The 15191-nt window shown below is 36.2% G+C and overlaps 1 protein-coding gene and 1 long non-coding RNA gene across 6 annotated transcripts in view; one reads left to right on the forward strand and one right to left on the reverse strand.

Moving 5' to 3' along the window:
* Positions 1-15191, forward strand: part of LOC121068948 — a 32976-nt gene that overhangs the window by 13323 nt on the left and 4462 nt on the right. The window contains exon 3 of one of the 2 annotated variants that reach the window (XR_005819154.1): positions 8623-8835. The exons of the other annotated variant lie outside the window; for it this stretch is intronic. This is a non-coding gene — a long non-coding RNA (uncharacterized LOC121068948). Of the gene's footprint in view, positions 1-8622; positions 8836-15191 lie in introns of those variants that run through there. 2 annotated transcript variants of the gene reach the window in all.
* Positions 1-15191, reverse strand: part of GUCY1A1 (guanylate cyclase 1 soluble subunit alpha 1) — a 34533-nt gene that overhangs the window by 5860 nt on the left and 13482 nt on the right. For 2 of the 4 annotated variants that reach the window (XM_040554511.1, XM_040554510.1), the window contains exons 2-6: positions 7759-8167; positions 4997-5058; positions 3707-3765; positions 1925-2634; positions 251-736 (exon numbers count right to left, since the gene is read on the reverse strand). In XM_040554511.1, the coding sequence (XP_040410445.1) occupies positions 251-736; positions 1925-2634; positions 3707-3765; positions 4997-5058; positions 7759-8007 (1566 nt within the window). In that variant the 5' untranslated portion in view covers positions 8008-8167. Of the gene's footprint in view, positions 1-250; positions 737-1924; positions 2635-3706; positions 3766-4996; positions 5059-5867; positions 7411-7758; positions 8168-10238; positions 11443-15191 lie in introns of those variants that run through there. The other 2 variants (XM_040554512.1, XM_040554514.1) reach the window with 2 other exon arrangements.

Genomic DNA, 15191 nt, shown 5'->3' on the forward strand with positions numbered 1-15191 from the left:
AGATTCACAGCACTGTAGCTGAAATTAATTTTTAAAATGACCTCTTAGGTTTTGATGGGTTTCTCACTTGGCTGCATGCATGGCTGATGCTGTTGATATACTTTTCATTGTTTTGTGATTGATTTTAAATCTTTCATAAAATGAAGGTGTAGGACAAAATATTTTTTGGACTTCTATTATCCTCCGTCCCATTTACTCATAATTTCCTTTCCTGCCACAGAACCCCACAGAAGAACAATAAATTGTGTACCTTATAGACATCTAGCTCTCCACATTGGTAATCAAAGCGAGTATAAAGCTCATTAAGCATGGTGATAACCTGCATAGGTGAGCACTGAGAACAGATGGCAGTGAATCCAACAATGTCAGAGAAAAGCATTGTGACATTATTAAATTTCTTGGCTTGCACAACTTGTCCCTGCCACAGCTGCTGAGCAACCTCTCCAGGAAAAATAGAAAACAGAAGATCTACGGTCTTCTTCTTTTCCTCTTCAAGTGCTTGATGGGCCTGCTCAAGGGTTGCTTTTAGCTTTCCTAACCTCTTTTTCAGTCCATCCTGAGCTCTGGCTTGTTCTCCAATCAAAACAACATCTCTCAGTGCATTGTGAATAGGAATATCTGAGAGGTATAATCCACGTCCTGTAAAATCTTCTAGCCTATCCACACATGGGGATCCCAAGAATAGGATGGCACTGGATTCAAGAATATAGATCATTTGGCCTTTAAGATCCATTACCTGAAACAGTTAAAGAAACAAGGATTCATGCACAACTTGCATGGCAAGTGCTTAGAAACAAGACATACATTTTGCTGAACCGCAGGCGAATCAGAGTGGCCCATAGTCCTCACGTTTTCATTCAGTTGCTAAAGAGAAAACATGGAATAAAAAATCATAGAGCTAAATCATAAGTTCAGCTTATTTTACTTGAGCCTTCTGGTGCAAAAGTTAAACCACAGCTTAAGGCCAAACCCCTAATTATGTTTGGGTATTAGTAAGTATCAATTTTATCTTAGGGAGAAAAGAAAATCAAAAGAAGAACTTCGTGCATTTTTATCTACTGGTTAAGATGTTATTGATTACAGTGGTCAATTAATTTCTGCTAACAACTGGTTAGCAAAACCATGTTTGGCTCATGCACTTCTTTCTCTGTAAGATATAGTGAAAACAACTGTTTCAGTTTTATTAGAGGATGTTCAGCACTCACTGCAATTTAAATGCAAAAATGCCAGAAATATCCCACTTTAATGACCTGAAAAAGCACAGTATTTTGTGTGAAGTGCTGTTTTTATGTCTCTTCCATATTCAGTTGTGTAATGTGCAAGGTGCTGCAGAGCTCTCCCTAACATTGCTTTGAATCACCATTTTTTTGGAAAAAAAAAAAAAAGGATATTTCATGGTAGTGATTGCATCAGTTCAGATATCTGAATATCAAAGATACAAAATCCTGAAGAAATCAAAGGCTCAATGAGCACAGGAAATGTCTATTCCTTTTCCCAAATCCTACAATTGTTGTTTCTAGGTGACTCAATTGCACTTAGGTTAAGCTTCCCCTGCCACTGTCTCTGTATTGGTGATGCTCTTATTCTCAGGAGCATGACATGCCGCTGACTTTATCTCAATTCACCGAGTTTATCTCCATATTTAAAATTACTCCTTTTTTAATAAAATCATGTCAACAGTCAGATTTTACTCTTGTAAAAAAAGTTCTAATGGAGAATTTTGACTGAATATTGGTTTCAGAATCTGAATTACATTACAGTGCCCTCACCATAGACCATTATTATTTATTTGTATTAGATGTTGAAAGGTAGACAATAAAAAATACAACATAATTTTGTTTGGTGGCTATTTTAACTGTCTTGCATCTCCCAAAAGAAGAAAACAAATTCCTCACTGAAGCCATAGTTTTAAAAAGTCTCTTACCATGGATGATTTCATATCAGTATTATCCCATCTTCTCACTCGTACAGTAAACTGCATATTTAGCATCGTCATTATTCCACTAAAAGTGCAGCTTATTTTAGGGGTAAGAATTTCAAAATACTCTTCAAAATTAGGCTTAGCTTGAAATTCTCTCCTGGTCAAAAGTCTTCTTATCCCATTTCCAACTTGTAGAACAGACATGTCCTTGTCAAACATAAAATGAAACGGAAAAATCTTACAGAACACAGAGGCAGGAATCACAAGTGAAGACTGTGGTTTACATGGAGATAAAGAAGGTTTTGCACTTTTGACTTGTATAGAGTAAAGCAAATAAGGCTGATTAACAAACTCAGTGCAGTCATTATGGAAACAAGGAGGCATGAGCATGACTTCCACCTCAGTTTCATACAAAATATGAGCTGCTGCTTTAATAATGCCAGATAAAATAAGACTTGTGACTTTCTTGGGAAAGAAGTAATACACATTTAAGAAGTCCTGATCTTTCTCCAGGCATAATATGGAGGCTTCTTCAAGTCTGTCCTTTTTTCCTGCTTCTTGGTTGTGGCCACTTTGCTTCAGCAGAGTAGTGAAACTGTTCAAGAAGTCCTTAAGGGTTCCTCCAATAACTCCTAGTATGTGTTCATCCTCTTCATAGCATATTTTGAATAGCTCTTCACCAAGAGATTCCCGTAGAGACTCCACAGGCACACCTGCATGGAATCACATTTTAGTCAGAACTGCACTCATCATGCTGAATCTCAGGCTAATCTCCACTTTTTTCATCCTAGATCAAATCAAATTAGCAATTTCCTTCCTTGACCCATCACAGACAACTGAGGACTTTCTCTCTTAGGTCGTGTTGTGACCAATTAAAGTTGTACTGCCTGGTGCCTGGAAAACATGGAGACAATAGGCTGTAGTTTGGAATGATCCAAGACTCAGTGCTGTGTGGTAGGGGGTGTAGACAGAATGAATGCACATTTTGGCACAGGACTTAACCCAGTTCCCTTAGCTTGATATAAAGAACTAAAATAATTTTATAAAACAAAATAAGAGTCAAAATAAAATCGTCTCTGTGCACGCATGCAGATATAAGTACTATGCTTGATCCAATAAATTAAATGACCTTAGGAATATTCCAGGGCACTGAGACCAACTGGCACAGAACAGCTCACATCTTTGTAGCAAATTCATTTTAATGGGATAGCTGCACGCAAACTGATTGTTGAGTATGTCCCAACTCCCCAACTGTTACTGGGAATCATTTGGAAAACTGTTATCTATCACAGGCCAACCGTGTGCCAGGACCAGCTTAACAGCTTAAGTGTACAGAAGACCAAGTTTCAGTTTCTGGAAATGTTAATTTACGACTATAGATGTGGCCAGAGAGTTCTCCTATTGCAAATTAAAGCAGTTCTCTTCCCACAGACTAGAATCCTCCAGAAGATGTAAAGGATCAAACATTTTTTCAGTATAACACTGTCATGTATTACTGAACATATCTTACAACTCCCTATATGTTGTTATCTTAGCAGTGTATGAATCTATGACATCTCAGACTTGAGAAACTCTTTAACTCAAATCTTGACTCTTTGAGCTGTTAGTTGCACAGATGCAGTTTAGTATCTGTAATGTCAGCATCACTGAAGCCATGATGACGAGGAAATTATTTCTTAGTAACAAGACTATTTTATATATTCATGCATTACTTTATAGTTACATCAGCTTTATGTAATCTATGTATGTGCAATATAGATGTGTTATTAAACAAGCTTACATTACCTGCTGCATCAGCATGATCACTGATTATTTTTTCAAAATCTTCTCTATCCCCAGTTTTTCTGTAAAGATCATAAAAATATAAATAAAACCCCTGAAAAATCAAGATAAACATGGTAAAAATAATAGGCAACAGAAGTTATATCTAGCCTGTCTTTAATCGGTAAAGACCAAGTTTTGCTGATCAAATAGGCAGTTTTTCTTTCATTCAAAATAGGGTTTTGGTGGGATCTTAGATTATCCTGTGCATTTGAGATAAATTAAAGTTTTAGTGGTCTGAGCTCAGATTGTGGATTGAGGCCAAATGCTGTAGGCTGTCATTGATTAAAATCTCTTACGTTGCAACAACCCTATTTTTAGTTTGGTTTATATTTTGTTACTTGAAGTTGTAACTATATTTCATATTCATGTATAATATAACTGGAATATACATTCAAGCATTTTACATTCCATTAAATAAAAAAGATGTGAGAAGGTATTTCTGTTTTTATAGAATAATTCATTACTTTAAAATTACTTATTCATAGGTAGTAATCCAGATTTCTGTGATACAGAATGGCAGCTCTCTGAGTTCTGTGAGGTCAAAAAATATCACCCTGAATGTCAGATGCAAAATGATGAGATGTAGCTTAGATGAACTTCTATATAAACAGTTAGCCATTGATAGAAATTTTCTGAATTTCCTTAATAGAAATATTTTAAATAAATATAAATGCAAAAGCAGCAATACAGATGTTTAGATTTGCTTTATCTTTGCCTTAGTACACCATTCAGAATAGAAAACTATTTTTTTGTTTCAAACTAATACTGCATGAAACAATACGTAATTAAAGTATTCATTTCAGTCCGCATTTGCAATACACATCTGTTCAGCTATCTAGACTATGATCATTCACAGTATCAAAAGCCAACTTTTTTTTGTGTAATACTAATCACTTGCATTTAAAATTCTTTCCCCAGCGTCATAGAAATATCAGTGTTTTATTTACTATTAGAAGGCCATACAATTGTTGTGAAATAAGGCAACCATATTCACCTGTCCATCTATGTCTGAGTAGTCTCCAAGTTCCTCCAAAACACCTGCTTATTTTAAGCAATATTTCCCCGCACAAATGGCTTATTTTGCCCATCAAGCCAACTTACATTGCGTGAAATGTCACACACCAATTTAACAAGGTAACAGAACACAGATTCCAGAATTCCTGACTCCCAGTCACCACCCTAGTTGTTAAGAACTCTCAGCAAAACATTTCTGGTGCACAATGCAGTTGCAAACCCATTACACATACATACCTGGTTTCTTTTATTCTGTGTTTTGCTAGTGTTCTTTGAAGTGCAAGATTTAGCCTTTCAAACTGGGGAAGAAAAAAATCTACATTGACTAAAATATCAGTGCTGAAAATTTAATCAGAATAATAACATTTTTATAAGGAGAATTACTTTGCTGTCCTTGGGACTAACGTCTTTTTTCAAGGTGGTATCATTAGAAAGAACATGCTATTTCTGTGTTTGGGGTTTAGTTTATGTTGATGTCTTCAGCTCAGTACCACTGTAATTAAGCCCCCTTAGCTGATGTGTACCTGTAGTTAGGCATTTAAAATAGCGATGTACTTTACCTCCAAGTTGTCAGAGGATAATAAAGACAGTGCTACTGAGAAATAACTAACCCAACTTTCTATCATAACCCACCACCCCCAAAAGAGAATTACCCCTCAATTCAGAACTACTTTGGTAAATATAAAATTTATTCTCCTGACAAAAGAAGAACAAAAACAAAACAAAACACTACCACATTCTGCATTATATCCCCAGCAAAAGATATTAAAAAGTGGTTCTTCTAAATATTAACTTTTCTTGGGCTAGTAGATTTTTTTTCAGGGCAATTTTCAAAAGTGTCAACATTGAAATTGCTAAAGGTAACAGTTTCAAAAGCAGACATTAAAGATCAATATAACATTCTGTGTTTCAGATTACCTCCTTTTCTGTTTTCAAGACTATAACATTTCAAGATGATGTTATATGATATATATTTGTAGAAAAAGAAGGATTTCTGCTAGGTATTCTGCAAGCCCAAGTATCCTCCAGATGAAAATCTATTCACTGTAGATAACCTTTGTAAAAATTTTTCATAATAAAGAACCTTTAGAGTACCATGAAGATTTACCTCATTTTCCATCAATCCTCTCCTTCCGTATCCTTTCTGTAGTTTCTAATTGGAGCAGATACAATACTTCCCAAATGTGTATTACAACTGCTTTGTGACCTGAAGAGCTATCTTCTATATGTAGTCTCCAATCATTTGAAACCCAAACTTCAACAGAGACAGGGTCATAGAATAGTACTGCACTGCCGTGTTAGAATTTTTATGTTATGCTTGATTTGGTCTGGCTTTTCTTTGGTTTTCATTCCCTGGGGAAATTAGTTTTTCCACTGTATCTTTTACGTTGTTTGTTTGTTTGTTTGTTTTTTAAAAGGAAAGTTTTCGCTCCAGAATAAAATATCCCATGAAAGAGTGGCAGTATCTTCTGGAGACTGTTTCCAAGCAAAAATCTAAATTGAACTTTGCCAGCCTTTTGTCATAGCTGAGGAACTAGCCTATCATATTTATGTAATAGGCAGGTGCATACACATATACCACTCTTTAAAGAAAAAAAAAATATTTCATTAAAAATCCCATCAACAACTATATACTAAAAATAAAATTAGATGAAATAGAAGACTACAGCCAATCTGACTTAAAACAGCAATCATGACACTATATGAAGGGTACTTTGTCAGTTCATTTTTGCCTTGGAAGTCCTTTCCTCTACACATTTAAAGTAAAGATCAGTTTAAAGGGATGAATTTCTTCTATGTAACTGCAGCAGAAGTAAAAAGTCATCTATAAAAAATTGATAATGTAGAGTTTTAGCAAAAGAATAAGAGATGGATAAGTTGCAAAAATAGATGTGCAAATAGATTCAAAAAACTCCAGCACATTTATTAAGGTACACTGATTGTCCCTAACTGGATTGTAATTAATGAGCATCCAGAGAAGGCCATTCACTGTATAGTCCCAATATATATCAGTCAGTTCACTCACGCCTTCCTCCGAATTTGAGGCAAGCCCAAGTATGGAATGTTACGCAGCTGCACTTTAAAGTTGTGATTCTTCATACAGAAAAAAGCCCTAGTATTCATCTTCACTCAAGCAAACTGCTGTGAATGTATTGTGCCTGTTTTCAGTAGAGTTGAGAAGAGATGTAAGAATCCCTCTGTGGAACTGCTGCAGGATTTTCTTCATTTTAACTAATAGATATTAATTAGTTCAGTGTTTCAACATGATTATTGCATTTCCCAGTTGCACAACTATTCTGTTCAGTCTCTCCAGGGCAGGGAGTAAGACATGGTTTCTGCTGTGGGGACACTGGAACTAGGTGTCAAGTTCTGTAGTCTTCACACATTTAAATCAGTCAGCTATGGTACAGCTCACTTAAGACGAGTTCTGTTTGCTTTGTTTGAATTATTTGCTTGAATACATGCTTTAGGATTTTCCTTTGCATGAAACACAGACAGTAGTATTTTTAAAAATAATATAGCAGAGGTCAGTATCATAGCAGATGAAAACAGTGATTTTTTTTTTTTTTGTGATAATGAATAATGTACTTAGTATAGATTCAATTAGGTGAATTGACAAGGTAACCATGTAATTCCTATAATTCATATAATTCATGTAATTAGGTGACATGGCAGAGTTTCTCCAACTGTATCGCTAAGTAAAATAAAATGCTATGGAAATGCATGTATTTAAGAAGAAACGATCAGTGGAAGGTTGCAAATGCAAGGCTAAAAATACAGGGAAATACAATGGAAGAGATGTTGTAAGAGTGGACAAAACTCATTGTGGCAAAATTGTATACAAAAGGAGTGGAAAAGGATGAAATGAGGGTTTAAGCTATGCTGAGCTAAATAAGAATACAAACTCTGAAGTCAAAACAGCTTTCAAAAGGCTTACATCAAATGTATTTTTAATATGTATAATGAAATGCTAGTATTAATACACATTATATGTTTACCTCAGGAAAGATTAGTTTGCAGATGCTTTCAGTTAATGTGTGCAGGTACACTCTACTTCTGCTCGTTTTCCTCTGTGGAAGGTCTCCTTGAGCATCTTTTTCATGGACTTCTTTGCAGATGGGCAGAGCTGCTCTAGAGCTATTTTCTGTGCAGTCCTTCTCACGTTCATCAGTAATGTGAGTTTGAGTCAGTAAGGAGAAAGGACATTCCCCTGTGATCTTCAAGTCTTTCAGTTTTGTACAGAACATACTGTACAAAGTCTCCCTCTGGAGATTAAGAGTACTTGGCTTTGTGTTTAATAGTTCTCTTTTGTTTACTAACAAAAGAAGATGCCAGAATATTAGATGAGGCAACCACTGTGGAAGATTATTGGTAGTTAAAAATCATCACGGGAACAAATATGCACCCCTACAAAACAAGAAAAATAAAAGCACATAACAAAACATTATTTCATTTTCTCCTTTAAATTCCCATGATGTTCCATTTTTACCATTTGAAATAATGGCTTTTCTAGGGCCTTGCTCAGGAGAACACTTAAGCTTTGCTCACGTGACATTTTAAGCATGTAATCCCTACTGATTTGAATGCTTCAGGTAATGCTTCAAGTGGTGTGCATGGTTAAGTGCTTGGCTGAACTGAGGCTCTGGTGATTAAGGCAGAGGAAATGTTTTGTCTGATACATCTTTGGTCGTAGTGATGGATGAGGCTCCTGAAAGAGTAAAGAGCTGAATTTTAATGAGAAAACCCTCTTAGTTCTTCACAAGCAGCTATTAAAACTACCTGATGTGGCACAATGAAACTGATTTGTAATGGACACTTAAATCTCAATTTAATTGATGCTCAAGGTATCCTTTTTGTAACAGAGAACTGCGTGAATAAAGTTGACACTTTCACTGCTGGAAGTGAAGACCATCCAAGACCACGGATTAATGCCTCTTGTAAAAGCCACTGACTGGTGACAGCTGACATCATGGGAACTTGACCACATAACTGATGTAGTTGCTTGGAAAACACCAAGGGATTTTATGCTTTTACAGATGATGTCTTTCAAACAACACATTAAGAACAGAATTGAACATTTCATTTTAGTAATTGTTGCCTTTTTGTTACATATATTTCAGTAAGACTTAATCTGAAAAGGCTCTTCCCTTAAGGGCTACATTTTCTATTGACTGTATCTCATTGAATCAGATCCCCTCATCTTCACGTAATACTCTAACAAGGTAATCCTTGAGACCTTCTGGCAACTCTTGAAGCAGCTGAAGTGTTACATTTCTCTCTTTAGAGATGTAGTACAATAACACTTTCTTTCAGAGGCACTATGGCTTTAATCAGCCTGTGCACCACATTGCTTTTTCCTCCCTCTGAGACACCCAAAGGGCTTTTAGGGTCACATAGCAATTGCACCAGGGTTTAAAAATAACTAATTCTCTGATACAGGTTATCAACTGCTTCTTTTGAAACAGCTGTATGAATGGCACAGCAGGGGTATGCTGCAGAACCAGCACAAGTGGCACAGATAAGAGGAGAAACAGACAGAAGCCACTTTGGCTGGACCTCCTGCTGGAAAGAAAAAAAAAAAAAAAAAAAGAAAAAAAAGCATTGGCAGAAAAGGCCTTTTAAAGTATGCTTTAATACTGATGGTGTCAGGTCAGCTTCTAGGGGACATCTATCAAAATTATTAAACTATTAGTTTAAGAATCGGTAAACGCAATGCTAAGAACAAGAGGCTAAAGAATGTTTAAGTAAGATTCTGTATTTCTGATTTCAGTTTTTATACAGAAAATTATTTGTTTCTACTGCATGGGTATCAGTAATGCTTTATTTTTTATTGCTGCATACTCTTGTGTAGCAGATGAGACACTGAAAAATTCTAAGCAAGAATCACACTGTCTGTATGCATGTTTATGTATTAGTTTTCTTTATAAGTATTTACATATATATGTAAATATTTTTCTTCAGGAGCCATTATATAACCTCATTGCTTAAGTAAAAAAGGAAAGCAGAAAAAATGCATCTTTTTTTTGTACTTAATTGGACTGTGTACTGAATCCGTGTACTAAAACTGTTAAGAAAAATAGTAATGTAAGTATATATGTGAAGCATTGTCAAAGATAGATTTGTGGCTGTGATGGATCTTACATACATACTTACATGCTTTACTGAATTTGGGCCTTAAATGTCAAGATAAATCTTGAATTTACAAAATAACACTACTAAAACTTTTCTTAAATCAAGTGTAGTAAAATTTTGGAAGAAAACAATTTCTGAAATATATTTTTTTGTTGAAATATGTTTAAGTATAATGAAACACTAAAGCATCTCCCAGTTAATGTCATACTTCATTTATGTGTTGCTATTAAAAAAAAAAAAAGGTTCTCTGTCTGTGAAGAATGTAAGACTGAGTTAATTGTTAAATTAGATACCAACAAATCTTTAGCACATTTGCACTAAACTAGGAACAAAGGTAGTGACTGACCTTCAGCAATGATCAGTAGTTTTTAGTTGTGTCCAACCCTTCCCCTCCCCCAGATGGCAGAATTATTTCTTTGTTTCTAGAAGACAGTAATCTGGAATCACATGGGGGTTCACTTCCATTGTAGGATATTGTATTTTAATTAAGTTACATTCAATGCAGTACAAAAAATATCCGGGCAGGTAGAATCAGCTCAGTGAAGGAACTTATTGCCATTATTTTACACCTGGAAAACCTGGAGCGGCCAGAAGCTGCACGGTGGGAATCAGGTCCCACCCTGTCAGGTCAGAAGATGATCACAGGCCGGGACTTACTCAGGGGGCAAAGTGAGCACTGGCACGAAAATCCCTGAGTTGGCAGAGCTGCTGGGCATGCGTCTGCTGTATCCACAGCTTCTTTCTGGAACGCAGTCTACCGTCCTTGGTGCTGCAGGACACCCACACTCTTAGCCTCCTCTTCCCCGGTGGGCACTAGAATCTGTGCCCTTCCTCTGAACGTGAAGTTGTGCTCCTGCCAACTGCTGTTTATATCAAAACTGTCATGCATTTGCAAGAATGTAAAATGAGATCTGTGACGTTTCTAGTAATAACACTGTTGTACAAAAATAACATTTTTCATGTGCAGATCTTTAAATTCCAAATAATTATGACACAGTTCCTAAAGAATGCTTCTGCAGAAATACTTTGTAACTATCCTTATTTTCCTAGGAACAAAGGGGATGAACCTTTGATAGCATGTACCCCAGTTCAAACCAATATCAGCTTATTAGGCATAGCAAGTTTAAAGCAGTGATCATGTTAAGATTCTGTACCTGCAATGACAAGACCCCCTAAATCACATCTTTAAAGAAAGAGAGTGGAAACCTAATTACATCACAACTTCAGAGGATTCAAATACTGAAAATAAAAACCATACATATACTAAGTCTTTCTTAATTGAAACATCGAGTTTCCATTTGGTATCTTAAGTGTATCATGCACTTAATATAACTAAAATTCAGAAAAGGAGTCTGTTAAGTTCTAGGAAAACCTGCCTCACTCAAACAGTAATTGGACAGGGGGTTTAAGTGTCTGAAAGGAGAAGGGCAGTGAATCACCACTGTAGAGTTTACAGAAGGAATTCCAGCAGTATAATGGACTTTAAAAAGGTATGAGAAAGATGAGATGTGGCACTTATCACAGGTTAAATCAAACATTTGCAGATGTGTTTCAAGAATAATGAACTCCAGCCTTTCCATTGTTGATAATATTTAAGGACACTTTCTGACCATAACAAAAAAAAAAAAAAAAAAAAAAAAAAGGAAAAAAGAAGGTTGAGGAAACATGGAAAAAGTTTCTGGTTTTGATTTCTCTCCAAACATGCTTTGCGAGAGCTTATCCCAGGGGAGCTGCAGTGTTTAATGTGAATTCTCCATCTCTGCTGTATTAATTGCTGTCTTATTTACCTTTGGAAACAAACTGAAAATTAAAGTTAAATAATCTGTGGTGAGATTAAACTACAAGCAATGAATTTATTTGATGTCTGACTGAATAGAAGATGGCATTGTGCCACTCAGAAAAACTAAGATGACTTTACATAGTATAGTCATAGCAGTAGAATAATTTAACAGTGCTCAAAATGCTCTGTGCAAACATTTCATTGTATATTTACATCTGTACTTGTCTTACAGCCAAAATGCCTTCCTGTATGCTTGTTTGTACTAGCTGCTTCTGAATATTTTCCTCTGCTAAAACATTTCCTTGACAATAGCATGAAATAAAGTGCAATGAATCAATCATACAGTAAAACTCCCTAATATTAACATAGCCATTTATCAGAATTAAGCAATGCCACTTGCTAACAGTAGCTAAAGTTGTTTTATAATCTTGACTTGCAGACTTGGGTGAAAAATTAGAAGTAACATTACATACCTTTTTCTTCATGTAAACTGAGTCCTTTGCTTAGAGTAGGGCGGAATCTGTTATGTGCTATTGTGTTACTTTTTTTTTTTAGCAGATATACTTTAGGTGAACTGTTACATGTTAAGCAACAATTAAAAAAAAGAAAACTTCTAGTTTGCTTTGCATCAGTCAAAATATATTACTAACTGGATCTAACTTTCTGCAGCACAAGAGTGATTGCAGCGCTTGAAGGAGCTTAGTGTGGTCTGGAAGTTATTGCCTCAACAGAAGTAGTAGTTAACTTCTATCTTGCCTTTATGTAAAATCTAGACTTGAAATTCCTACTGAGCTCTAATTCCTGCGGGATTCAGAAATCACTGCCTTTTACACCTTGCCAGTAGGACTCTGCACAAAGCAAGGCAAGATCTGTTACTTTATGTACAGGCAAAACACAGTCAGCTCCTAGCAAGACAGGTTAGTAGTACCCATTACCCTATCAGAAATAGGTCATTGTTGATTCAGCTCTTGTCAGCAAATAAACTCAGGGGAAAAAAACTAAATGCTGTCATTTAGTCTTACAAATCTGAAGCGCAATATCTGCACTTTACTTTTTCTATCTAAAGTGGTGTGTAGCAGCGGAATCAAAGCCTTGGTGAATTGTCCATTTCCAGAGATTTCAAGGAGGCTTCTAAAATCCTCAGAGAAAATTGATCAAGTCTGCATCAAAATATAAGTTAATATTTTAAGAAGTCAAAGTAAGTATTTATTAATCTTGTTAAATCCTGTACAAGTAAATAAGCTAACTTACTCCGGCTGCTTCACTAAACTTGAACACATTCAGAGAGCACACCTTCAAATCATTAATTTGTTTCGATATTGTTGCTTTAGGGAGCATAATATGTAAGTAACCAGAGGAGACAGGCAAATCTGTTTTCGAATTTCTGAGCAGTAGTAAGTCATACCAAACAGAAAACTGCCAGTTGATGACTTAGGTAGAGGACATCTTGGAAGAGGTTTGTCCTCATAAAGAGGAGTGAGATGTTTTCCTGTATCTCCCCAGTAAGAGACTAACCCTTCCACTGAAATTTGAGGATGCCTCATTTACTCCTTTCCAGTAACTTGGTCCTTTAACAGGGTTTTGCTAACATTTGCTAACCCACCTGAGAACAACTGTGACATTACGCAAGAATAAATAAAAAAAGTATCATGCGTGCATATTAGGTGAAGTGCATAGCAGGGATAGGATTTCTAAATTTGCAGTAACAACACGAATTTAATTAAAATATCAGTAAGAACAGGTTACATAAAGAATGTAACTGTAAAAAAAACTGCAAAACCAAGGACTTGAGCTCTAGGAAACTCCAAATGTAGGTGATTATTCAGTCCTAAATCATTAACACCCTTGTTTAGATATTATTGCCCAGGCTTCACTTGGACTACAAAGTAGTACCTTTTTATTCAGCAAAATTCTAGGCTTGTTCTAGGCACAGTTTGGCTACTTGAACAAAGGCAATAACTGATGACAAGATTGTTTTCCTCTGAGTAGATCAGGTGAGATGAGACATGGTATTTGAAACTGGACTTCACAATGCTTTGCTGAATCTAGTAATTTCTTGGATACCAGCGATCTCAAATTCTGCTCTATCTGTAGCAAGAAAGATGCTTTGTTAGTCATTAACTTTTCTGCTTCTTCCCCTAAACATTCACCCTTCTTTCTGACAAGTCATCCCACTTCTGATCTATCTGTACCACAGACCTCTTTAGAGAAGTGTTATTTTTCACTCCAAAGCACTGATTGCCTTTGTGTGTGATGCAAGCCTAGTTCCAGTAGCCTGACTGCCAGATTTAGCTCTCTTTGAGGCTATTTCTAAGAGACGTATACTCACAACTCTTCTATAAATCATAGCATGCTTGATTTTGATAGGAAGGAGATACCACTGCACATACCAAACTATCTAGTGGAATTCCAGTGATTACTAAGCTATGCACAAAGTAGTAATGCAGTTATGATAAGATTAGACAAGTTATAGCGATCAACTTTTGGTTTAACAACCCAAACATTTTGCTAAATCCAAATTCAGTGTGGTAACTTATCACAGTCTGTCCTGTATAACTGCTTAGGACAAACTAAAAAAATCTATACCTTGTTTACAAGGAAGACTTTCTCCCGATATCATGTGGAATTTATTCACCTTTCTACCTTTTTTCTTCATGGAATGTTTTAAGAAACAGAAAAATGCAATCAAGTGTTTTCTCTGTGCTACATGTCTTGCAGAGCGTGATCTGCTGCAAAACTAGACAGGTACCAAGCTAGGAGATGAATGAAGTAAGAATGTTGAATCATCCCTTTGTCCCCATTTTAATAAGCAGAAAATAACTTTCAGGAAATACAAAAGTAAACCTCAAAACCCTTAATGCATCTCACGTTAAGGTCATCATGAGACATACATTTATTCTAGTTTAAAATATTAACATTTGTAGAAGGACATCAAGCTCGGTACCTTGGCATAGAAACCAGTATTCCTGGAGACAGGCAAAACCCCTAGTTTTAAAGTATCACTGGATTTCTGATACTGATTTTGAGACTGACTCATTTCCCTCCAGTGGTTTGCAGCAAATCCCTGGATCCAAATATAGTCCTGGGAGAGGCCCAGACTCCAGATGTGAAAGTTATGTTGCAGCTACATCTCTGGTTTCATTTAAAAGCACAGGGGGAACCCTAATTACTGCCCCCATGTTTTGGCATGTAATTAAAGGAAGGACCGATTCCCAAATGTTGCTTATAAAATGTATATTTGTCATTTTAAGTATCACATGCACATTCATTCATAAATATTTTTCCTATGCTAGGACCAAATAACAGGGAGGCATGCTGAGAAGATAGCGTGGGAAAAATATTCTCTTCCTGTTAGTCAAAGCCTATCTGTGAAAACACTCCACAGCAAGCCCAGCAGGCAGTCTCTGTGCACCTGATTCTCAGCTCCCTCATCATGCTCTCAGGCAGAAACAGCAGTTCCTGGTTGTGGCATGTCCTCTCAACCTCACTGCTGGTCTGAGGCATGGCTAGTGCCACCAG

Source organism: Cygnus olor, chromosome 4 (genome assembly GCF_009769625.2).
Source record: "Cygnus olor isolate bCygOlo1 chromosome 4, bCygOlo1.pri.v2, whole genome shotgun sequence".
In the NCBI taxonomy this organism is placed as follows: Eukaryota; Metazoa; Chordata; class Aves; order Anseriformes; family Anatidae; genus Cygnus; species Cygnus olor.